The 26,414-nt window shown below is 41.7% G+C and overlaps 1 protein-coding gene across 2 annotated transcripts in view; it reads right to left on the reverse strand.

The window, feature by feature from the left end:
• DEPTOR (DEP domain containing MTOR interacting protein) overlaps nucleotides 1–26,414 on the reverse strand; it is a 75,335-nt gene that overhangs the window by 21,085 nt on the left and 27,836 nt on the right. For both annotated transcript variants that reach the window (XM_084202778.1, XM_084202779.1), the window contains 5 exons: nucleotides 21,025–21,203; nucleotides 6,201–6,386; nucleotides 5,445–5,579; nucleotides 2,256–2,326; nucleotides 1,522–1,626 (listed from right to left, as the gene is read on the reverse strand). In XM_084202778.1, coding sequence (XP_084058904.1) covers nucleotides 1,522–1,626; nucleotides 2,256–2,326; nucleotides 5,445–5,579; nucleotides 6,201–6,386; nucleotides 21,025–21,203 — 676 coding nt within the window. The remainder of the gene's footprint in view (nucleotides 1–1,521; nucleotides 1,627–2,255; nucleotides 2,327–5,444; nucleotides 5,580–6,200; nucleotides 6,387–21,024; nucleotides 21,204–26,414) is intronic.

Here is a 26,414-nt window from a genome sequence, read left to right on the forward strand (position 1 = left end):
TATGACACCACAGTGTTACTTTTACAATTCAGGTTTCAGAATTGTTCCACAGTACTGCTAGCTTTTACACTCAGAGAATAAGAGCTGCTGTAAAATCTAAGCTCCCAAGTTCAGGATCTAGAATATACACATAAATTAATAAATTATTTTTAAATTTAGGCCATTTACATTTTAGGCAGGGTCATAATTTGAAAATTACACTCTTCATATAAAAATTGTAACTGTTTTTTATATTTAGGTGTTGTATAAAACACATAAAAAACTTCCAGCTCCCTTGGAACTCAAGCTTCTTTGCCAGCAGGATGTGTCTGGGTGCTGCATGCACCAACAAGATCTGCAGCTGCCATTCCCTGCCCCAGGGGTTTTGCCTACCTGTACTAAAAAAAGTTTCAAAGACAGTATGTTCTTGAAAGTTCCATTAAAATATAAAATAAAGAATCAGCAGCCAGAGGGCAGAAACCCCTGTCCTGCACTTGCTAAGGAGGGTCCCACGGCAGGTCTGGTACTGGGCAGCAGGCAGGATGTGCATCCCCAGAGCTGTGGCCTCCTGCTTGGTGGGTGTGAATAGACAGCTGAGAGGCAACTGGGATGAGTGTGAGGGGAAGGAGAGATGAATTAGAAGGCTGGACAAAATTCATGGCAAACTGGGGTACATGTGGAATACACCTGAAACTTTCATCTGTGTTGCTGCTATAAAATAAAGCATGGCATAAATGGGTAGTTTAATCTTTCTGGCCATTAGAGCAGGTATAGCAGCTAACTTAATTTTCTTGCTTTTATCTGTACTTAACATAATACTTTGCCTTTATTTTTCTATTTGTACAAGGCAGAGATTAATTCACAGATATATGCAGGATGTGATCCAAGCCCACAGGTAAGCCAATGGGCTCTGCATTGCAGTACAAAAGGTAAAAGTAGAATGTGCATTTATTGATTCTTAAATCACTTATGAAGCTATTTCACCTCTTTATGGAAGTATTATCCATTGTTCTTTCCAAATTGTCTTGAATCTTAACTGCTTTACACTGAACAATGGGCTATGCTAGCTTTACTTTTACTAGGTATGTCTGACTTTGCCTGTTCCTATAAAGGCAAAGCCCAGAAGGTGCATACCAGTAGTCACATAAATTGGAAAGTAAAGAGGGATGCTAAAATTGTGCAGAGTCATAAAAAAAATTTCAATTTAAAGAAAAATCCATCAAAAAATAAGAACTTCACCACCACCAAAACCAGCCAACCATGTGAATAAAAACCCATCCTTCAAAAAGGAAAAAGGTCAAGAGACAACTTGGAAAGCATAATCGAGTCTCCTGTGAAAAAGAGACTTCAAGAATCTCAAGGACAGAAGACAAGAAACAGGAGGGGGTTTAAAGACAACAGAACTCACCGTGCACAAATGCCTGAAACTGAGACAAAGGCACTCAACACTGGAAACAAAAGCACCTCTCCCTCCTCTAATACAGGCAGCCCAAGACTTTCACTGAGCAGTCACTGGGACATCGTCCCATTCTGAGAACCCACCTTCATCCCAGCCGCGGCCGCTGGCCCACTGGGGTCCACAGCCTGGATGTGGCAGGGTTTGCTGCCCCGCACCACGAAGCCCCAGCCCACGGCATCGCCAACGATCTGCAAAGAAGAAAGGACATGATCTCTTTCAAGCAGCTCCATGAAATTCAAGGGGGCAACTTCTAAATGGGCCAACTCATAATTTCAACATCTCTGTACTACCAACACATAGTAGAGTACAGGCTGCTATGTCATTTATAGGAAAGGCTCTATCCAAGTGATTCCTCTTGATTTTAATGAAGCTTCTTTGTTGAACTAGGAGGCTGTAAAAGCAATGCTCCCAATGACTAGGCTCAAGAACATTTCTAAAGAAGGGCTCTAATAATGTATGTTAGTCAAATTTTCTGTCCCATCATGTAGAAAGACCCTGCTAGAAAACTTTGGGTTGGGTAGGTGATCCACTCCTGCAGAACAGGAGCACCAAATCCAGATGAGTTTGTATAATACAAATCTTATTTGCTTTATGTAATTTTACACCCCTTTTAAGTATCACCCTGGCATAAAGACAGAATAAACAAGTGCTGAATCAGACCTGAAATTTGTGGAAGTACTGACAATAGAGTTTGGGATTTTGAAGTATAAACCTCAGCAAGTACAAATAAGCTCTAATTATCCCACCAGAAAATGTCTATTTGGATTGCCCTATGCATATGACATTCAGAAAATAAAGAAAAACAGTGGAGACATACCGTAAAAGTTTTTCTAACATAAGGGGCTCCAGGCATCAAAAGCTCATCAGCAGTCACAGGTCTCTTTAATACTGTGGAGGTACAGAAATGAATATTCAATAAAAACATTCCTCTGGAGTTTCTCCTAATAAATAAAATACAGTGTTAGGATACATCTTTTTGGCCCCACTTCCTATACATGCTTTCAATTCTTGCAGACTTGCTTGAAAGCAGTAAGAGAACCAAGGAAAACCCCACAGAATAACACTGAGTATAAATGCTGAGATCTTTGGAAAACCAGGGCATTTAGCCAATGGACTCTGTTGTCTGCAATCAAAATCCCCTGAACACTATCACAAAACTCAGAAGTGGCTTTTCCTGTGTCCAGTGTCGAAACAAGTGACCAACCTTCCTGGCGCAGAGGGACTTTCCTTCATAGTTCACTGTGTGCTTGTTGGGTGCTCTCTGCTATTTCATCTGAGTTGGGTTTGAATCACAGAATTGAATAGCAAGAAAATCCTGCTTGGGTGAGCAATTATCACAAGAGACTTCTGCAACTGTAGGCACAGACCTACAACTCCCATCTTATCCAGGGAGAGACAAGGTAACCTACAGGTGTCTGGGATTTTAAATGAAATGGAATACCAGTAAGTTTCTGCAGGTCCCCATTGCCTTCCCATGTAATGGCATAATTTTCCTCTGAACAAATTGAATTTGTAGTTCTGCCAGATCAAATCAATACTATCCTGTTTACCACTTTTTATCTGTCCATAAATGCTTCAAGACAACGGACAACATAAAGATATATTCTGTTCCCCCCATTTGCCTGCTTCACCCTTAATAGTATGGCTGTTTTTCTTTTAGTGATAAATAATTTTGATGGTGTCTGTCTTTTCAGTCACAAGTGGAAGACAAAATTTCTCACAGATGGTACTTGAAGATGTTCTTGAGTTTCTTAATGACATTCATGGGAGCAGAGAGAATTCTAGCAGACAAACCAATTTTTTTTTTTTTTAATCTTCCCATGCATTTTGATGAACTGTCATTTAGCCAGTGCTGCACTTTGCAGAGCATGTCTGGTCAATGTGAAAAAACTGAATGATTGTGCTCATTTGACAAGTCAGAATCTGATAAATCATCCACGCAGGGCTCTCTTATATGCCTCTCTTCATTATACCTCCAGAATTTTTTTTTTTTTTTTTTTTGTTTGATGATTGTTTTTCTACATGATTGGTCAAGTCATGACCTGGGTGTTTTTTAAGTGCTTGCCTGCAAGCGAGCTCTGACAACAAATACCCCTCTGCCTTGTGTTTATCAGCACGTAGTTCAGCAACACGCTCAGGGTCTGGATAGCAGGAAGCTATTTGTGAACAAAGTCTCCTTATAGTGAGCAGAGGATTAAGAATTCCTTGCAACATTTACATCTGACAGCCTTATGTTAACCTATGCAAGCTGACGTGTGGATCTGTACTTGTACTCTAGGAGAAATAACCCTACATTGCCAGTAATTCTATAATTCTTAAAAATCAGTCTGTTTACAAGCCCACTGCTTGTCTTCTTTCAAATATGAGTCTGTTAAAGCTATTCACAGTTTGAAAACTAGTCCTAGGGGAAAGTTTCTTCTAAAAAATTCATGCAAGAGCAACGCCAGCCTATTCTTTTTCTTCCAGTATTGTGTAATCAGCTGCATTAAAATAAACTTGTTCTCACTACTCATGGGCTGACACTTCATATAAAATCAGAACCATAAATGAACAGAATAGTTGGCATACTTTAGATAACACACACATTTATGGATAGCACATGAATGCTGCTTTATCTGTCCCAGAAAATTTTCCAGAATGTAATTAATATACTGGGGAAAAAGAGCTCCCCATCCAAAAGCTACCAGAGCATTTCTACAAACTATACCTGAGAGATATTCTGCCAAAACATGGCAGTGTAGCACCCTTTATCTAGGGGCAAGCCCCTTGGATGAAGGGGTGAGCATACTGGAAGGTGCTGCTGAGCACCCAACAGTAACCCACTCTGAGGATGCAATGGCCACTAGAACTGACAGCATTTCCTCTGCTGGGCAGCAGGTCTGCTGGAGGGGTTATGGATTCTGAGCATATAATCCTCCTGAGTCCTTCTAATTATTTTAGTTCAGAGCTTCATACTGAATTCCCAACAGAGCTTAAGCAGAGGGAAGGAAATGTGCTAAAAGGAGAGAGAGGGAAAATATCCTTCCCTTTCTGATGGCCACTCTGCACAGCAGGAATGAAATGCACTTTAGTTCACCCATCTCCAGACTAAATGGTCGATGTTTTGAACAGCGTTCACCTAGTGCTTGAGGCACTCTCCTGTAATCACTTCAAATGCCAGCATCCCTGTGAAAAACAAGATTACACATATCCACTGAAGCCTTACCCTGTTGTACAGTACTCCCCACATCACTGGCAGGGACTTGGTGAATTTGAAATAAGGAACTCAAAGGGCAGCAGGGGCCCTGTTTGATGTTCAGGGCTATTTCTGAGGGGAACAGAGAGGCTGAAACAATATCTATCTTGGTCTGTTTTTCCCTTCCCAGATGTACAGTAAGAAACAATTTTAAGTGAACTGTGGAAGAATGGGTGTGTTTAACCTTCCGGCGTGGGATAGGAAATCCTTTCAAAAGGAAAATAAGCTTCAATACTACTTCTACCTTCTGAAACAGACCAGTGTAAGACTTAAAACAAATTAAAATGTTCAGATTGTCTCTAACAGGCTGAAACAATGCTGCCTCCATTTTTTTAGAGCCTGCTGTTATCTGAGGGGTGTTATTCCATAGCAGCTCAAGCAGTCACTGGATAGTTAAACTCTCCTCTGACTTGCACCAAAGGAATGTCTCTAGGAGGAGATTTGAACTGGTTCAGAGCTTGGCAGTGAAGAGGCAAATCTAGGCCTCTGACTGCACGTAGTCCTGAGAGATAAACTGCAGCTCAAACCACAATTAGGGACTTGACGCAGAGATTACTGGAGGCAGACGTCTGGCTTGTGTTCAACAGGACTTCAGGCTAGAAGATGATAATAGTTCCCTCTGGCCTACAAAACCTGTGACACTGTGAATTTTTAATGTATTCTTGGAAGCAGAGGCTTAGGCGTGATGATAGGCATTCTTCACGTCGCCTTCTCCGCACAGAGAGGTCTGCACCCTGGCTGCTGAGCACTGTAAGCCATGCTGGTACTCACCAGATTTGGGGTTGCAGAGCACAGGGGGACTGCTGCTGAGCGTGGGGCTGCTGCTGAAGTACCCACTGCTGCCACAGCTGCTCATGCTGCTCCTGCGCACTGCCGACACGATCTTTATCTCCTTGGTGGGACTCACTGCAAGCAGAGAGAAAACACAGAGAGAAAGGGAGACGGTACCAGTTATTAGGCCATTTCCCTGTTTCTTTAAAAAAAACCAAAACCAGCAACAAGCCATGCTTACACTGACAACACTGGGAATGGGTACGTGTGTCCTACATTGTTAGAAGAGTCACTGTATGAGAGTAATGCTGTAACTAACAGTATGGCTGAACTGCTTCCATTTCAGCATCTTCTAAGAGGCATTCCAATACAGGGATCTACATTTTTCCAGTTTTCCTTTCAGCTCTTTCTAGATATTACTGTACACAAATGCTGCAGGGCCCCTTCCTCTCACTTTTCATCTTCTTGAAAACTCCCCATAGAATGTATGACGAATTGCTTTAAGTCCGGGGGACTTTAACCAGTTCAGTTTGAATGTGGACCCCAAATTTTGATCAGCATCTGAAATGCTGTTGCTACAGATACACCCCAGGAGCTGTAGCTTTGGTAAAATGAGTGAATGGACAATCCCTATGAACAGGGACATATAATACTCAGCCCTGCATTTTTTTCTAACACTGAAACCCTTTGTCCAAAACCAAATTTTTAATACTCCATGGAGTCACTCTACAGGCAGCAGTATAATTAATGAGTCACCTGAGAGAAAACTGGTGTGTTTCCTGTTGTCATGGTTCTGCTTGCGCAGGCAAAAGGGGCTGTCATGGCTTTCTGGCATCAGGCGAGATTTCTCGGTGAGGAGCTCCATCAATCGCCGCCGCCGGCGGAAATTCATTCTGCACTGGTAGAGCAAGTTGCTGTCCATAAAATGGTGCTTGTTGGACACTAGGGAAAGAGATGGATACAAAGTCTATGCCTGGTAGGCACAGGAAGAAATCCAAGCTTACCCATGTGCAGCTTGTGCGCTACAGAACTTGCTGTAAGGATGCAAGGCTCAGAGCTCTCCTCTTCCCCTGTGCAGCCTCAGAAAGAGGAGGAAGGTGGCCAGCTTCACACAGTAAACCCTCAATATACACCCTTTGTAGCAGCAATAGCAAACTAGGAATTGTAGAGGCAAATGCTGAGAAGAATCTTTTACATTACTTTGATTAATGATATGCACTTTTTATTGCCCAGTGGAAATAAAGTACTTTACCTCTCTCTCTGTGACATGTTGCATAATGGCCCATCTCCATGCATGACTCCTCTGTAAGCCTTGCTGCTGCTGGCCCCACAGACCAGACTCCGCTCCTTACAACAAGTTTTGTGTAAATTCTTCAGTAAATTCATTTACATCAAGTTTTGTGTAAATTCATCAGTCTAGGGCAGCCCCCAGAGCTCTGTCCAGCTACCTTGTCCAGAGCTACAGGGCAGCAAAGAATCAAGACCGGTGTATTTCCTCTGTCTTGCTCACCACAGACACTGTGTCCCAGACATTTCCTGCAGGCCACTTCCCCGCTTCGCACGGATACACAAGGTTTGGGAACAGGCACCTGGCCAAAAGTCATTTCTTACATAATGAAGAAAAATCTTAATTGTAACCTGCATTGACACTGAGAGCAAACCCCAGGCTGCTGGTGTCAGAGCAGGAGCACCAAGCCCACTCCCACAGTGCGACATCACTGTAACACCTACGTCTTCACTGCCACCAACGCTGTGATGAAAAATGCAGTAGTTGGATGGAGCTCTGTGCCAGGTCCTGAAAGTGCTTTGACTCCTGCAGGTCCTGATTGCAGGAAATCTCTCTGGAGTACTCTGCATGTAAAATAGCTGCAGTAGGTGTTTAGCAGCATTTTTCTCCATTTTTACCCAGGTTCTGTGATCACATTCTGCAGAAATAATTTCCCACAGTTGACCTTTTCAATGAAGAATCCAGATTCTGGATTTTCCTAGTTTATAAATGGCATTTCTTGCAATACTGAATTGTAAGAACTGGTGGGCTATAGATATTTATGTTTAAAGTGTAAAGAACACAGGTATGCACTGAGGTCAGTCTATGATTACTTGTCTCAGTCATTTGGCCTCCTACTGCAGACAAAGAACTTTTGCCTTGCTCTTTGCTCGGCCCAATACCTGGGATCCAAAAACCAGCAGAGTCCAAGGTGCTACACAAAAACCAGAGCCTGGAGCCCTGCTGGCTGCTTTCCTTTCATTCTCATCCCCAACACAGTCTTCCTTGCTCTCACCCCTTCTAAACACTCCCTATGACTCAGGTTACTCTTCATGGAACTACAGAGCTACATCACACATGACAACCTTGCAAAATGGGCTGTATTTACATAAACTGCCAGTAAGGCATTTGATGTTTGTGAACTGAAAAATAACCTCCAAGAGGAAAAAGTCCAGTCCAGTCACCTCCAGGGATGTCAAGTCACCCAGACAATAAGGAAGATGCCAGTCCTAGATATGATCCTCAGGGCACTGTCTTCTATGTGGATGCAGAGGTCAGACCATCTTGCAAAGAAGCATGTCCCTTTCCTGCCTGGGTCACTGTCAGAGAGACCACTGCCTGTACAAATGGACTTCTACCTTTGGGACAAGGAATAATCAGCCCACAAGAACTTTCTGAACTGCACATGCTGGTGCCCAAGCTGTCACACAGGCCACTGCCCCAGGCATATGGCGTAGGCTGTAAGGCATCCCTTAGATTGCCTGGCTCTGTCAAAGATCTTTGGAAGAGCCAGTGCCACTTGGCTTTTGTCTGCTTCCTTTTGATGCTGAATCTGTTGGGTCCTCAGGGATGCAAAATGACTTTGTTAAGTCAAATTTAGCACCACAAGTACCTCGTTACTGTGTTCTGACACATTAATTACTGCAGGCACACACTGCTGCTGTGCTCCCCATTTTGGATACAAATCATATGCAATAGTATTAAACAGCACTTACTAACAATCACTATTTTTGAAGAACGGAAGTAGAGGAGGAGAGATTTGGCAATCTGCCTACATCCCCCAAAGGATTTGCTATCAGAGGCAGAGTTAGTACGTAGGTGTTTGCAGCTACCAGTTTCATTTGAACATCACTGACATAATAAGTAAAAGTAGCAATATCTATCAATATCTTACCCCATTATTAGAATAACCTAATTTAAAGGCAAAAAAAATTTTTGAGGCCATCTCAAACTCAGTCTTAAAAAGGCAAGCTCTACTTATTCAGCACTACTGCGATTCATAATCTTAAATGAAATAGGACTCCATAAATGCTTCCTTGGAAATAGAGCTGCTGTGGCCAACCATTCACAATGTAAGAAATACAGTAGGGTTTCTGAATCAGGTTAAATATTATGACACCACCGTTTTTAACAAAAATTATTCTGTTGTTTGTATCATTAACTGAAGTGCTCTGACAGTACTCAGAAATTATGATAATCAGAGATAAACAGACACTCGTGCTGCAGACATTGTAAGCACTCTGAAATTCAAGAATTACTGACCATGAAACTAGATAATGTAAACATTTTTATGCCATGATACTGAACACATTTTAGAATAACAATACTTGATTTGAATTAAATATTGTAATATTTATATATTTAAACTAGCGAGGCTTAGGTTTTCCAATAAAGTCATTAATCTCTGCTGTAATTATTTCAGTCCATAGAAGGATACATTTTTATACAATAGATAAGTGCAAGTGGAAAAGAGAAGCCCAGTGACTGTGTGTTGGAGAAGATCTGTATATGATTTATACAACAAAGGATTTGTAGCCAAAATGCTTAGGACATGTAGCATTTGGCATGCTCCTTGACTTTCATATTTTAACCTCCTCATTTCTAAGGATAGTTCACATATCATGTGCTTGTAACATCATGTAATTTTTTACATATTTAAAAATAAGCTAAAAATATAAATAGGAGCAATATAGCTCAGAGTGTCTCGTGCATGCATCATCAAATATAGTCACCAAAATTATTACTGTGCCTCATGGGGCTTTTTTTTTTTCTTAAATCATCTGAGTTATTAATGATTTGTGATTAAATGTCCAGGCTGTGGCTCTGCCTAAGAACGAGTGTATATGGAAAGGTGTGGAAAAAGGAATTTCCACCCCATGGATCAGAAGGAAGAAGTTGAGGAGGGGGAGGCAGATGTGTGTGCTGGCTGCCTCTGAAAGCACTCCTGGGGTGCAGTGGCTGGCTTTAAACAAGAGCCAGGAGAAGCAACACATGTCCTTGTCCTTGGTAAATCACAGTTCTGGGAAAGCTGGATGCAGAGCACACACAGAGGTTGGGTTTGTTACACTGGCAGCTGCTGGGTGAGAGGTACAGGTGCAGGCACGGGTGCTCAGCCCAACTGCTTTAGCAGCCCACACTTTGCTGCAAGCAGCAGAGAAAAGTGGGAGTGAAAAGCTTTTCCAAACCAATGGCACAGGGCTGAGAGTGTTGCACAGACCTGCCCAGGAGCAGTTTCTTTAAAGGCAATTTAGAGGCTGTTACCTCTGGGTGTTGACTCAGAGGCAGCAGCAGATAAACTTGTGGCGGCTGACAAGGCTCTTGCTCCAGGTACTTCTCACGAAAGTTGCTGTTCTAGACAGGGATTAACATTACTACTCCTGAATTAGTTCACTGCCCTTCATAGTGCAGCACAGAAAAGCAAACTGGCACCCATTTCAGTTTGTCTTTAACAGCCAAGCCATGGCTGATGAGTGTCAGGACCTGCATTTGTACGTTATGAGGGTGATGCAAAGAGCAAGGTGGGGTGGCTTCATGTTTCTTGCTCCAGTTTAATTCAGGGCTATTCAGGTGGCAACATGTTCATGTTACAATGTGCACCTTATGCAACAGAAAGAAATGCACCGAAGAGAGCAAAGTAAAAATATCAAAACCTCCAAAACCATCAAAGTACACAAGAGCATTTATTGTCCAGGAAGGAAAGGCACCAACACTAACATATACTCACCAATGCCAAACTTTGGAAGTAGAGTCATAACCCACCAGTCTAATCTCCCACATACACAGGCCACAAAATTTCTCCCAGAAAAAGAATTTAACCATTATCTTTTAATCTTACGAAAAATTTAGTCTAGGCATACTTTAAAGCATTTATTGACCACTTTACTCTTCCTTTTACAAGCTATTCAAGCCGTCAGTGACTTGCCCTGACAGAAAATAAAGATTCAACTCAAAGCTGAGTTTGCTTAACTTTAGCTGCTAATCCCTGGATTTTGTCACACCTTCATTAGAAAGTTATGCATGATCTGGTCCAAAACCTTTGCAGAGAAATTTGTGAAGAGATGAAGCCAACTCTCAAACGTATCTCTTATCAACTGAATAAATACTAGCCACTAAATTCTGAACTTTTTTAGCCCTCTGGAGTCCTCTTCGGAACTTCTTTATCTTTCCTAAAAATCCACTTATCAGAACTGCATGCCCACAATTACAGCCTCACTCCCCTTCCCTTACTGGGTGTTGTTCTTTTTGTACATCCCAGGCCAACCATTATTACTGCACTCTACTGTACAAATAGCATAAAATGAGAATAATTTGTGTCCTGCACAGCACAGCTCCACAGCAAGGAGTGGAGCCTGTATGCTCATTTCCTAGATGCATTGCCTTGTAGTTATACCATTAGCTATACAAAAAAAAAAAAAAATCTCTTTTGAGGTAATGACAATTTAATAAATAGAGTTCAATTAATTGTTTACTGTCTCATATATCCCTAGAGTTTGCAAATTTCATTGGCAAGGATTTTAGCTGGTCTTTCACCATTTATGTGACTGTTAAGATGAGAAAAATCAGAATATTTATTTTGGATTTCCTCTGTTTGGGAGCATTTAATGTTGCAGCTTTGGTGCTTCTAGTTCCTGGCTGCTTCACAGTTTCTGTTCAGATACATAAAATATAAATAGTAACATCCATGCAAATCTTCTTTCAGCTTCTGATTCTGACATAAAATCCCAGGATCTGCATGGAGCTCAAGCAACCTTTTCCACTTTTTCAAGGAGGCTGATGCACAGCAGAGATAGAAATATTAGCTTTACACTGATTACATAGGACCGAGGGAGCTTTAGAAAGTACAAAAGCCTATTTTAATAAATGGTATGACTCATGCCTGAAAAATCAGGCCATTTTCATAACTGGCTTTTCCCCCAAATCCCTCCCACCACTTCAATTCCCCATGATTTTTAGCGCTGATAATCTGTGTACATCTCCACCGTGGTGATTAACGCTTTCTCCCAGCTGAAGGCTGCAGTCCCCAGCAGGACACATCCAGTGAGGCACTCCAGCTGCTCTGCACGTCCCCACAAGCAGCACTGTCACCAAGCAAGCTCGTGGCTGGAGCCAGGGAACGGCTGCTCCATGCTGAGGGGGCAGTGGGAAAGAGATCAAAGTTATGAGGGGCCAGATGAGCAGCTTTTCTCAAGAGAGCAGAGAACACATTGAAGTGTGTGCTTGTTTGTGTGAGAGTGTGCCTGTGCTAGGGTTGAGAGGAAGAGGCTATAAACATGAGCAGAGTGTATGGATTTTTCACTGTGGATTTGTCATATCTTTCTCCACTTAAACACAAAAGCAACACTGATCTCTTTCCAGCAGTGCACAACACATTTCCAAGTCCTTGCACAAGGGAGCAGCCCCAGTCTATTCAAAAGTACACTTTATATTTTTAACGAGGTTGTTTCCTCTAATAAAATGATGTGTTGCAGGAGATCTTTCTAGACCTTCATTATTACTGGCTGCAATAGTCTGTGCCTTCATACAGCCAGTCACAGATGACCATATCAGTTTTGACCTCTAGAGTGGCAGGGTATTACCCCAAAAGAGCAACATCAAGCCAAGAACAAATGCAGGATGATGAGACATACACAGGCAGGCTGCAGGGGCCAGCAGGGGCTTGGGGGTTATCTGAAGGAGAGCACAGCTGGATCTGCTTCCACCTGCACCCAAAGTGTGCCCAGGGAAGGGTCTGGCTCCCACTCCATGTCATTTTGCTTTCTCCCTCCCCTCTCCAAAGCAGAACCAGTGTTTAAAAGGGAAGGAAACAAATCACCACATAAAATACAAGTTCCTTTAAAAAATGCCTCTCTCTATGGATAGCACACAGCTTGCTGAGCCAGCCTCCTCTGTGCCTCAGGCCTCTGGCCAGCATAGTTTTGGTCCCTTGCCAGAGAAACAGTGGAAGTGTGTGTCCACTTTGGCTTTCACAAAGCAGTGGTGAGTCCACGGGGTTGGCAAACACCGATGCTGCTGAGAGCTGCAGAGCGGCTGCAAAGCGTTCAGCCAGCCCCCAGCCCCAGTGCCCACCTGTGCCACAGTGCCCACCCAGCCCCAGTGCCCACCCCAGCTCACAGTTCAGCCAGCCCCCAGCCCCAGTGCCCACCTGTGCCACAGTGCCCCCCAGCCCCAGTGCCCACCTGTGCCACAGCCCCCAGCCTCTCCTGGGCTGCCCCTCTCCCCCTGCACCGACACACACGTGTGCCTGGAGGAGAGTAGCTGGCACTTTATTCAACACTGGACAATGCTTTTCCCACTCCTCTCAAAGCCTTCCTGTTTTTCTGCTAATCTGGCACTGCAAATGCATTTTAATCATGGCACCTATTCAGATTAGTTTCCTTTTACACATTGATGAATTCCACCTGCTTGGATCTCCCACAAATCCAGGGAGAGAGACTACAGATGTTCAGTAAGCACAGGGCCCTGCATCTTGGGTCTTGGATTCCCTGCACTGCATAAACACAACACTTGCACTTCCACCTTTTATGAATGTTTATATGCTACACAGACCATAGATAAGCCCACCTGTGCATGTATTCAACCATCACATTAAACTCTTGGCACTGCAGCTGTACTAAATGGTATTTTTTTCTTATTTGGATTACAAGGAATTCACTTTGAACAGACAATGGATCTAAGCTTTAACTGCTCGTGTTTCCACGGATCCTCTTGCAGTATAAAACTGCAAGGCAGATTCTGGCCCTGAAATACAAAATCCAGAGAGCTGCTCCAGCTCATCCTACTAAGGATGAAGTCAGTAAGCATGTCCAGAAATAAATAGGTCCTGGAACTGTAAGTAGGTCCAGAATAAAAAGCTGTGCTATAACTGTGGCTCTCTGAGGCATAACTAGGGAGGGCTTTCAATGAACTGTAGCATATTTATGTAGTCCAAAAAAAGTCTAGACAACTTTTATACTGTCTTTAAAGCATCAGGATTACAGTAAACCATCAAAAAGTTCCTTGGTAACTGAAATTCAGAGTATCCTGTTTTTATTAAGGTGGTATGTTCTGATCAGTGCATTAACATGTTATTACTGCTCCCTTAAAATAGGTATGCAGATACGTGTTTCTACATACATTTTGTCTTTCCAGCCAGTTTGTCATCTATTTGCAGTATATTTTCAAATACACATTACTTACTCCAGCATGAAAAGCCAGTGTTGAATCACACACATTTAGCAGTCTTTTTGGTTTGTATATGAGGATTTATCATCTTTAATTTAGTAAGTTTACAGAACATAGCCAACTGCTTTTCTTTGCTTCCAAATAAAGTATGGAAAGTACAGTCTGTGGCAAGGGAAGCAGAAGATGAAAAGGCCCATCTGGGTATCTCTTTTTTTTTGTTGTTGCAGCTGTTAAAAACTGAAACCCATTCTCTGTCAGAAAAATAAAATTCAATAGTTAATATAAAAGAATTTTTCATATGTTATTTACATAAAGCATGTGGCTCTTTCAAAAACCAAATCCATCCTGCTGTAGATAAAGAACTGCAAGAAGAGCACAGTGAGAAGCTGACATACTAAGGAGCTGGGGGTTTATACAATTACATACAAAGTTCTTATTCTTTGAATTCTTAGAGGGGCAAAATGAAAAATATGCAAAGTGGTCTCCAGATTTAGCATAAGCAGCTGAATTACTGTGGGTGAGGTTCCTACACATGGGAACTGCCACACAAACAACTGAGTGCTTCTGCCTGGCATCAGCACAGGGGCAACAGGACTTTAAAAAACAAAGTTGTGTTGCAGGACATCATAGACTAACTGAAGACTTGTATTTTACTGAGAAAAATCAAGGCATCATCTGTAAAAATGTGATGTTTTATCATTTTTAGCATAATGAAAGCTTGGATATATCCAAGGGCTGATGTGATTTCAACCAGAAAAACTGTTTAAAAAAAAATATATGTGTTGATTTTGGAGAAAAAAGCCTATGATCAATTAAATCAAGGACTTATGGTATGCTTCAATGACACTTGTAAACTTCAATTTGCAGCTGATATTTCCAAGAAAGGGGTTCCAAAGAGAAATCTTGAATTAAGGAAGAGTACATTTCACATACATGGCAAGTTTTCACTTTACAAGTGAATCATAATCAGCTAATCATAAGCAGTTGGACATCTAAGGTAATTATAGCAGCACATACTTCATTATTCACAGCAATTTTAGAAGAGAAGGAAAGCTTTTCAACAGAAGCAAGAGAAATAATACTTCAGATATTTAAATCCCTTTCCCAATTATAACAAACTTTCAATTGCATCATGTGTCTTAATGTTTAAACAAAATGCATTGATCATCTTCAGAAAGAAAAATCTAGTGTGTAAAGGTACAGAGTCCTTGCAAAGAATAGGTACAATTAAATATAGATGTTAGACTTTCCTGCAGAGACAGGGACGTAGCATGTGTCAACATTTACTGTTCTCACTAAGTCACTACAAAGTGTTGGGTTTTGTCTCAGAAAGTAATTTGCAGAGTGGAGTTTGCAGATAAAAGATTAACTCTTGAAAGGAGATAAGCACCTGCTTCTGTGCTAAGCCAGCAGAACATGTATCTACCTTGAACACACCAGGTCTGATCTAGTGCAATTACCTCAATAAAGCTTTTTAAAGTTGAAAGGTATTTTAAAGGAGGGTGGAGGCCGAAGATACTGATATCATGTCTGACTTCTTACCATCAAAAAATCCTAGCACTGACAAAATCACATAATCATTTAGGCTGGAAAAGACCTCTAAGATCATGAAGCTCAACCATTAACCTGACACTGCCAAGGTCACCACTTAAGTGGTGCCAAGTTCACCATGTCCTTAAGTGTCACATCTACAAATCTTTTAAATTCCTGTAGGGATGGCGACTTCATCGATTCCCTAGGCAGTTCCAATTCAAGACAGCCCTTTCAGAGAAATTTTTCCTAATACCCAACCTAAACTTGCCCTGGTGCAACCTGAGGTCATTTTTTCTTGCCCTCTCACTTGTTACCTGGCAGAAGAGCCTGACCCCCACCTGGCTGCAGTCTCCTTTCAGGGAGCTGTAGAGTGACAAGGTCTCCCCTGAGCCTCCTTTTCTCCAGGATAAACACCCCCAGCTCCCTCAGCTGCTCCTCACCAGACTTGTGATCCAGACCCTTCCCCAGCTCTGTTGCCCTTCCCTGGACACACTCCAGCCCCTCAATGTCCTTCTTGTAGTGAGGGGTCTGGACACAGCACTTGAAATGTGGCCTCACCAGTGCTGAGTACAGGGGACAATCCCTGTCCTGGTCCTGCTGGCCACACTGTTTCTATCCAGGCCAGGATGCCATCGACCTTCTTGGCCATCTGGGCTCAGTTTCTTTTCCAATGGGCGCCTTTCCAGTCACTCATCTCCAAGCCTGGAGTGTTGGATAGGTTCCTTGTGTTGGGTTGTTGTGACCCAAGTGTAGGACCCAGCCCTTGGCCTTGTTGAACCTCACACCACTGGCCTTGGGCCATCACTCCAGACTGTCCAGATCCCTCTGTAGAGCCCTCTTACCCTCCAGAAGATCAATATTCCCAATCAACTTGGTGTCATCCATAAAGTCACTTTTGCTGCCCTTGATCCCTTGATAAATCTCCTTAACAAAGATAATTAAGAAGGCTGGCCCCAATAATGAGTCCTGGCCACAACACTGAGCCCTGGGGAATACTCCAGGCCTGGCCATCCAGCCAATTTTTTGCCCTGTGAAGAGTGCATCCATCCACACCATGGGAATACAGTTTCTGTGGAACATCCCAGGAAACAGTATCAAAGGCTTTACTGAAGTTCAGGCAGACCAGGTGTTCCAGAGAAGACAGCTGCTGGGCTGTCATCTCTAAAAGAGACTCTTACACCCCTCAGTCATTCAGAAGAGCAAAGCCTCACCAGACCTATTCTGCTGCTGGCCTGAGTTTGGGAATCCACATCCCAAGCCCCTGGAGCAGAGTGGACAGCCACTGCAAAATGCTTCTTGCTGACCCGTGCCTTGGTCACTGCTCAGGGAAGATGCTTGGGGGCATGTCAGGGAAGAAATCACACCAAGCACATGGGCTTGAAGGTCAGCAGCAGCTTGGGAAACCACAACTACAAAAGAGACAGAATGTGATGTGGCACGAGGAGATGAGTTCAGCTGCTCAGGCCCCCATTTCTCACGGGCTCAACTGGCGGCACACACGGCACCGTCTGCGGTACAAGGCAATCCCTGTGTGTTTACATCCCACAATATACTGAAAAGTATTGATAAATGAGCTATGGTTTCATTGCTGCCATGGAAGAAATGCAAATATTCATCTTGCAAGTTGTAGGTGCCATCCTAAGACAGCACTGGTTTCTCTTAAGAGTATTAATCAGATTTAAATTTAACTTATTTATCACTGGAGATTCCAGACTTTAAAAGTTTCTGCAAGGCAGGCAGATGTTTCTCCATCCCTCAAGCTTTCATACCCAATGAGTCCTTGAAGGTGGACAGGAAGACTCTGCCTGTCACGTCAGCAGTGCTCTGCTGTTGTGGCTGCAGGTAAGTTCTTCAGAAAGGGCCATAAGCAAGTATCAGCCAAAAATTATGCCATAAAGAGCTCTGTGAATATCCTCTTTTGTCCTTGGACATCTCAGTATCTCTCTTTTCCAGACTGAGAAAGGGCTGTGACTGTGTGTGGGTGCTCACACTGCCTCCACCTGCCCCCAGACCATCCTCGCTTTGGCCTGACCTGCCTGGGAGCTGGTGCTGGCAGAGAACTACTTCTCCTGCTGCATGTGAATTTTGACCACACTAGCTAATCTGTCCCACCATGCCCATATGAAGAAGAACTAAGATCCAGTATTCTGGAGGAAAGTTTTATCTATGAACATTACCAAGCTCTACATACTCACCAGATAGGCTTTTCTACAGCTGAGAAATGTGTTCTGCACACCCTTTGTCCCAGCCTTTATGTGCATCACCAAATTTATAACTCTTCCCACAGTCTTTATTTCTATATTCTGGATGAAGGCCATCAGTGTTCACAAATGCCAAGTAACTACTGGCAACTACAATCCCAACGCCAGCATTCAAGAAATGCAAAATGCACAATTCCCTGCTACTTATGGGGGCTTTATTCCATATCACATGGGGTACCAATACACAGCAAAGGAAATCTGGGTCCTGTTTGGGAAAATGGTGGTAATGGTGTTTTGTGGGTTATGATTTCACAGAACCACAGAATATTCTGAGTTGGAAGGGACCCACAAGAATCATTGAGTCCAGCTCTTAAGTGAATGGCCCATATGGGGATCAAACCCACAACTTTGCATTTTTAGCACCAGGCTCCAACCAATGGAGCAAATCTCAGTGACTGGTGTGGGCCAGTGAGATTCTGGCAGGAAGCAATTCATCACTTAAATACATTTCATCATTTCCATGCATGGCAGGGGAAATATGCACAGTTTACATATGTCCAAAGAGATCAGGAAGATTATTTTAAAACTGAGAATTTGATGCTTTTGCAGTGTTTATACAATTCCTCTTAAACCACTGTTTTCTTTTTTTAAATTAGCATCAGTGTGTGTTTCCTGTGTGAAACCTGGTTGGTGTCTGACCAATTAAAGTGAAGAGAAATGTGTCAGGAAGACATTTTGAATACAGTGCCTCAGCTGCAGAATACAGCTCCTCTGAGTAATTGAAATGAAAGTCAGTATTAGTAAAAAGACATTGCATAATTCGGTTGTGGCTGGAAAATTACTACTGAGATTGGCAACTTGATAAAACTACTTCTGTTACTTTCCATCACATTAGGTGGGGTAAGAAATACTTTGTAAGAATAATTCAGCAAGTTTTCTTTTATTCCATACTGTGGATATCAAACAATACTGCTAGAAAAAGATTGCCTTTAGGACAGGAAATGTTTTATTCTCCACTGCTGTTCAGTCAAGAGTCATTCTGCTGGTTCTGCCAACAAGGATGCCAATTAGTGTCCAGTAACATTTTGGTATTGCTGATGAGAGACAAAACAAAGGAAGCACAGTATGGTGAAATGAATTTATGGTACTAAGAAATAGAAAAATAGCTTTCTTTTTTTTTTTTTAATTGGATCTAGAACTCTGTAAGATAGGGTGTGGGGAGAGAATACCTTTCCTGCTGTTTTACAGATTATATCCCTAATTCTGTACTAGAAGTTCTCATTTTGAGCTCCCTTCTCAGAGGAAGCCAGCATTACAAGAACCTTCAATGTGCACAGATCATATCCAGTTGCTAAGATGAACCCCAAACCAGCTCCATGTTAATTCTGCCAGTACTTTCATCAATATTCCTAACACTATCTAGAAAAATGGTTGCAGTGAAATGAATGAAATCTCCTTTCACAAAGGAGAAAGTGTGCACAAAGCATGTTCACTCATAGAAGACAAATCTCAAGGACACCATTCAGTTTCACTTCACATCCCCAGCAAGTTCTTGTGAAATCCCCACTCAGTTATGTTTGTTTTATTAAAAATTGGGTGAGGAAGATGACAGTACCTTGCAGCCATGACCTGTTGTGGACACGTAAGAAGACCACTTCCTCAGCAATCAACTAATTCCCAGAACCCTGTCTTTACTTCATGAGTTTCAAATCTCTTTCTAAGGGGGAGCTTTGCACACGCTTTTGACTACAAGAAAACGCTGGGCAGGGCATAAACCTGCAGAATGGCCAGGGCTATCCCTAGAGGAGCAGGACCAGTGTCACTCAGGAATGACCCCTGCAACCTGGCTAGACAGGGGCAAAATTATTTCCCTGCAAACATGTGCTGCTGAGCATTTGCCTTACTTAATGAAGCAATGGTTGATCTGCAAGAAAAGCCACATCCTGACTTTCTTAGCTCTGCAAAGATCTCGGTATCTAAGAAAACCAGTTTTGCACCAAATGTTAAGTCCTGACTTTATTTTCTCTGCAAAAAACATCTCTATCTGCATAAATTTCACTTTTTTTTTTTTTTTTTTTTTTTTTTTTTTTTTTTTGTAAGTGTCCTGGTATGGGACCCAGGACCATAAGGAAAGTTTACCACATATGTAATACGCAGAAAGGTAAAAATAGGAATGAAATCAGTGCTGCTGTAAAGAGGAGGGGTAGCATACCTTTCCTGCCCATCAAGCTCTGAGCAGTTGGCACCCTATAAATCATAGGAAGCACAGTAGTAATTATAGAACTGGAAGCTGATCACTGTAAACATTCAGAAGTAGCTTCTAATAATTGCAAGTTAACGTGAACATGATTAGAACCATGACAGAACTGTGCAGGCCACTTACATGCCCATTTTTCTCTACTCATTAAAACTAGGTTCCCTGTGAAGTAACAAGCAACCTTGTCAATGCAGCACCTTGTGTACTAACAGCCTGCTGATATCATCTGTCTGCTCTCTATCAGAATTAGGTTTGATGAAACAACACTTGGACCACCAGGATATGATTATTTTCCCCTTGTGCACTAAGTAACGTAGGTAACAACTTCTGCCACTCTGTTGTCATGTCCTGGCACCCCTTCATTGCTCCAGAGGTACTGCCACTTCTATGGTGGGAAAAGCCTGGTCACAAAAGGGCAACATGCACTGGGAACAGAAAATGACAACATATCAAATGGGGACAGGGGTGTTAATTTCTTCACCCTTGTGGCAGTAGAGAGAGAGAACTCTGTCTCCTCCACCCTTAACAGAAGGAGATTCTTGGTGAAGGTGTATTTGCCAGACACATTATACTGGACCACGAAAAAATATTTGTTTCCTGCCTCAAGGAAGTTATACCACCAGGACAAATACAATAACACTTCAACCAAAAGTGACATCCTCCTTCCTGCCCAAACATACTAGAACAACTCTGCTACGTGCCCAAGAGGGAAAACTGCTTTTCTGGCATCAGACTATGCTCTGTTCTGCCTACAAGTAGGGAGATACACAGACCCTGAAATTTTTATCGTACATACAGAATTTAGCTTATTTATGGCTCTAATCCCTGTTTGAGCCTTACAAATCTATTTACTTCAATTACACACATTGCAGATAGCAAGTTCTACAAGTTAATTACTACAAGTGTAGGAATACTGACTTAAAGTTGTTATTATGCAGTTTCGAATTCCAGCCATATTCTACATTTGAAGAAGCATTTTCCGAACTAATACAACGCGCTTTTGGAAAAGCCACCCTCCTACTAAATAAAGCTACCTAGACTGCTATCTGAAATGATTTAGAACCAAAACACATAGTGATCAGAAAGACAAGGACCCCTCCCGGGATGTGAGCTGAGGCCAGCGCTCCAGCGGGGCAGTTTCCCGCGGGCAGGGTTCCTCACCGTGCTGGATGATGCCGTGCTCCAGCAGCCTGCGCCCGAGCTGCTCCGCCTCGCTCCGCGTCGCCGCCTCGCCCTCCTGCACCAGCCACTCCACGAACTCCGACGCCACAAAGGTCCGCTCGTACTTCACTCCTTCCTCCTCCCTGGCTTGCAGAAGGCTGTTTTCAGAACTCATCAGCCTGGTGTTGGCGGGGGGGAAATTGGTAGGGAAAATGGTTATTCAGAAAAGCAGTTCCAGATCTATCCTGGCAAATCTCATTTATATCAGGCAAATGCATATGAAGCTTTCACTGACTCAATCTTTCCTCAAGCCATCAATCTACTTAGGAAGTGAATGAAAACTCTTAGTAAAGAAATTTAGGTTTTATATCCCTGTGTGAAATTAATGCTTTTTTGTTTTTGCCCCTAAAAGAAAATTAGATTTTTGGGTTTTGCATTTCCCCTATTTAGTGTTTGACATTCTCTAAAAGTTACTGCATAATCAGCTTTGAAAAAAAAATTAGCCTAAAAGCACCAGAATGTGACTAATGCGTTCAAAGCTTCCTAATTAATATTTACAGTTAGCAGGACCATGCCCCAAAGTCATTTAGATGACTTTGAAAATTCTCTTCATAAAGTCTAAAACAGCTGCAGAAAAATTCAAGAGAAGGAAAAAAGGTAGTCCTGTGATTTGGGGGTGAATAAATATTGTGCATCCAATATCTGGTGATGCAGCTGCAGTCAGAGAATTGCACATGAACCTGAACACATTTTAACATCTGAGGCTCACAGCTCTCTGTGCCTCAGCTGGCTCTTTGTAACACCACTCAGTGGAACATCATGAGATGTCCCAAAATCTCCTAGCAACTGGCATGTGAGTAGCTGAAGGATACTAATAAAACTCTTCTCTATTTAAGTTACCTATGCAAATGACACAGTCTTTAAAAAAAAGCCTCAATATTTTGTTAATGCAAAGGGCAGTTTTAAAGAAGAAATGAGAATCATTTCTTTATAATACAGAATTCCACTTTTGGGGAGAGACTGAGCACCACAGTTCCTTATTAACCTATTTTTTTCATAACTATATTATTTATCATAGGCTAATAATAGGACTAATGGTAAGACTTTCAGAGTAATAGTTCAAGAACTGTTTCTTCCATGTAAGAGTAACAGGTCCCCTCCCTTCACCAACTATTTTGAAATAAGGGCACATCTGAACTACAAGAGTCATATTCTGGAAGTGTTGAATCTTTGCCTTTCTGATAAAGGAATTGAAATTCAAGTAAATCCATACATGAGCCATCTGCTTCTTAAACCAACAGCATGTACAGAGATTATGGAATATAACTTCATCTCCTTTGGGAAGCATCAGAAAAATCTATGCCATAGGGACACAGAGAGAAGTTTCATTTGAAATTACAGTGAAGATGTTTCACATGGTCCAACCTCTGTTATTTCATCTAAAAGACTCTTCTCTTGACTTCAATGAGCACTAACCTGAGGTCTGAACCTACAGGATCTGACCGACAGGTAGCAGATCATCAAACCAGGCCAAGGCTGCTCAGCCATAGCTGTGTGTGAGTGGCAGCACAAGGAACTGCTGGTTTAGGTGGTGTGTCATTGCCAGCACCTCTGAGCTAAGACCTGAGAAAGCCAAATTGCCTGAGACAACGTATTGACTCCAGAATTCCTGCAGACTTCATTATGTTTTAATATTTTCATTTACAAGCATCTTGTCCCACAGCATTTTGTCCTACGCTCAAAACCTCTAATACAGACATACTATGCTCCAAGGGGTTATCTTTAAATGTGTCTTTTTCACCAGGCTTTTTCCCCCCCAGAAAAGAAATGCAAACCCAAAGCTTGTGTCTTTTCATACCATCTGCTGCATGGCTACCCAGAACCGGTTACCCAGGCTCTGCAGGCACCAAATAAAAAATCCTTAGGATTACGTTAATTGTTCTTTGATGAGTCTATAATTAGTTGACCACCTCATTGAAATCACAGATAGAATGGTCCTTGAAAAGGCAGTGCTAATGGTTAGATTTTTCAGAGACACAAAAGAAATCTGGAAAAATATCAAGTGGAAAAACACTCAGTTTGACATTTCACACCCTTCTGCATAAACCCAGAATAGCACTGCAAAGGATTTGGACTTGTGAACAAACAGACACAACAAATTGCCAGTTTAAGAAGCCCAGACACAGCAATCCATGGACTGACGTCACTCACTGAAGTAAATCACTGTAACTCCATGGCTGTCAACAAAACTGCACCAATTTACATCAATCAAAAGCCTGGTCTTTCATTAGGCAGAATTGGAAACTTCCTTTTACTCTTCCATTTTCTCCTTGTTCCAAAAAACCATGAGGCAGTTAATGCCAAAAGGTATTATTTGCTAAAACTGGTGTTGTCCTGCATTAAAGGAATGTATTTATCCAAACACTGGTATTCAAACTCCTTTTCAAAAGAAATTTTTAGCCTTGTTTTTATCAAAATAACTCCACCAGAGGATAAAAGCAACTCAACCACTGATGAGTTAAACTGAAAATGATTCCAAGAATGCAGTCTCAAAATTATCTGAAAGATTTCCTGAAATTAAAACCATAAATCTGCACTTCTTTCACTGTGAAATCTGGTTCAAAAATCTCAGTTGATGTCAGCATCGTGAAATGACTTATAGCTCCTGTACATGACTGCACCAGAAACAACAATCTTGTGTGTCTGACCAAACCCTACTGGGAATTGCAAACATCATAAAAATAAGATGCCTGCGACAACTTGATTTTTTTTTTTAAAGCTACAAAAGGTCCGTGCTGGATTTATAAAAGATTTGCAGGGGAGTTTTGTTGAACAGGAAACATGTTTATCTCATTCAACCTATCTGGGCAGTCCTGTAGAGCTTGAAAGCTGATACCAACCTTAGACCTTATAAACTATTCAAGAATTTCAGACAAGACTGTAGGAAATCCAGTAGTTTTCATCTCTAGTTATAAACCTGAACCTCAAATCATATTTACAAACAGGATTACCAAAGTTTGCAATGATGCGCAAGGAATCTGAACTGGTTCATGATTTTCAGTGCAAATGAAGGGAGAATACAATCAGAGACTGATTTTAAATCTTCCAATCCCACAGGTACAGCCACTGAAGATGCCCACAGTGGGTGAAGGGGGTCATGCACAAGAAAGGAGAGTTCAGATTGTGAGGAGATTTGTGGTCATGCAGAAGAGATGAGAAAGGGAGCTCCTCAGCAGAGGGACAGTCCTGATGTTCCCATGTCTCAGGGCAGAGAACAAGGCATTTACCCAAACCAGCTGTCTCAGTGTAAGGAACCTGCCTAAGACATCCATGCAACAGCCTGTTGATCCTCCTAAAGCATTTTGTGCATTTTACCGACTGAGGGTACAAATTTGCATGGACTGGTGTTGGGTAATGTCTGCAATTTTGGCAAGCACAAACTACTTTGGCCTCTGAACCTAGTGGTACTCCAGCCCCAACCAGACAGTGGAAAAGAGCAGAAAATAATTATAATGTCTATCTTAAATTAGCAAAGCCTAGTGAAGATCAGCAAACTGTAGAAAATTAGACACAGATTTTCAAAATGTGTTGGATTTGGACAGATTTCCTTTGGCATAGCTGCACTTCTCTTGCAATCAGGCCCATAGGCATTTTGATAAACAAGTTGAATATGCTGGTAAATGACTTAATGTTTGTGCACGAATACTTTTCTCTGGTTGCTGCCATTTAGTAATTATTTTAATAGCGCTGAATTAATATTTTCTTTCTCAAGACAATCAGCAAACTGATACCACAGATATATTACACAATCAGACACTTCACTGCAGAGCTCTTCCTGACTTTCAGCATTAGATTTTGAGTTTAAAGTGTGTCCAATGAAATTGTGGTGTTGCTAATAAAGGTTCATAGGCAAGAGAACTAACAAAATCTGAAATCTCTGCACAGGGGATTTGCTAAAATAAACAAAGTGAAGGCCAGATAGTCCAGGTATGCCTTCTTATCTCCCATGAATACAAAATACTTCCGATGATCCATGGAGAATTTTGACTGCCTTTCACTGTCACATACTGGTTTTGAAATGACAGGTATTTTTAATTTATACTATATTTAGCAGTCATGGCTGTTTTTAAAAGTTTCTGAACCCTTCAAATATGTTGCCTAGGAGCAAGTACCTGACAAGGATGCAGTTATATTCAGAAACAGGTGCTCCTTTGCCAAGATAGAAACACTCTGTACAGTTGTGAATGCTTTTCTGCTACTACAGAGTTAGACAAACTGGATCACAGGCATTGGTTTGGGGATATTTCTCCATTCAGAGAAATGGTGATGGAAGCAGGCACTATTAGAACAGAGTTCTTTCTACTATGCCTCCTTTCATGCAGAAGACTGACATCAGCCTTGCCAACAAAATATTATTTTTCTTATGGATAATTGAAATAGAAATAGACCAAAAAAAAGAACTGTATAGACTCTAATCTGCTTTTCAGACTATGGGTCAGGCTTGTAGACACTGCATGTTTTCTGAGTCTAAAGAGCAAATGCTGTGCTCAGTAAGGCACAGAAGAGTTTGAAGGGAGCTGATTCATCTCACCTGTCCCAGGGCATAGAATGGAGGATTTTCTCCAGTCGTGTATTTTCTAATGTCTTATACAATTTATTATATTTTTACTTTAAAGTGTCACAGTCACTGTGTCTTGGGGAATTTTATATGATGGGTGAAACAAAAGGAGTGGCATTTACAGGTATTTGTTTATATTTTGGGTTCACTGTTCTTTCACCAGAATGATCTACAGAATGATCTAACCTTGAAAATAAGCTTTTAAACTTCTGAGCTTCCTGAGTGCTTTCTTCTCAGAAGAAAACAAATTTCCTTCATCAAGAAAACACAGTATCTCTCCTGGCTGCTGCACACTTCTGCTCCAAGCAATCAGGAGAGTGGGTAGGCTAGAGTAATACTTCAAGCTTTTTGCTAAATAACACATCACAACTTTTCAATTAATTTGTAGAATATGCCAACATGCATTTTCTTCTCTCTTCTTGAAAGTACTATGTCAAAATCTCTACATCCTGAATAAAAATGTCCTTAATTTAATATTAGGAAGTATGGTTAAGATACCTAGTTACTTGATGGAAGTAATCCAAGGGATATTTAGTACCTCAGTATAATAATCTGTTTAAATTTGGTAATCAGATGCTCATGGTTGGGTTAGTGTTTTTTTTAAACTTGCTTTTAACATAACTTTTCTGATGTTGAAACTTTGCAGGCTGGAACACTGAAGATTCATCTCACCCATGATTTAAAAGCATGCCTCCCTGTGAAGCTGTAGATATGGAGTCTCCACAGACATGTAGCTACTTGTTCAATAATGTTTTAGTAACTATATTTATGC

The sequence above is a fragment of the Fringilla coelebs genome, assembly GCF_963513975.1.
Source record: "Fringilla coelebs genome assembly, chromosome: 1".
Classification (NCBI taxonomy): domain Eukaryota; kingdom Metazoa; phylum Chordata; class Aves; order Passeriformes; family Fringillidae; genus Fringilla; species Fringilla coelebs.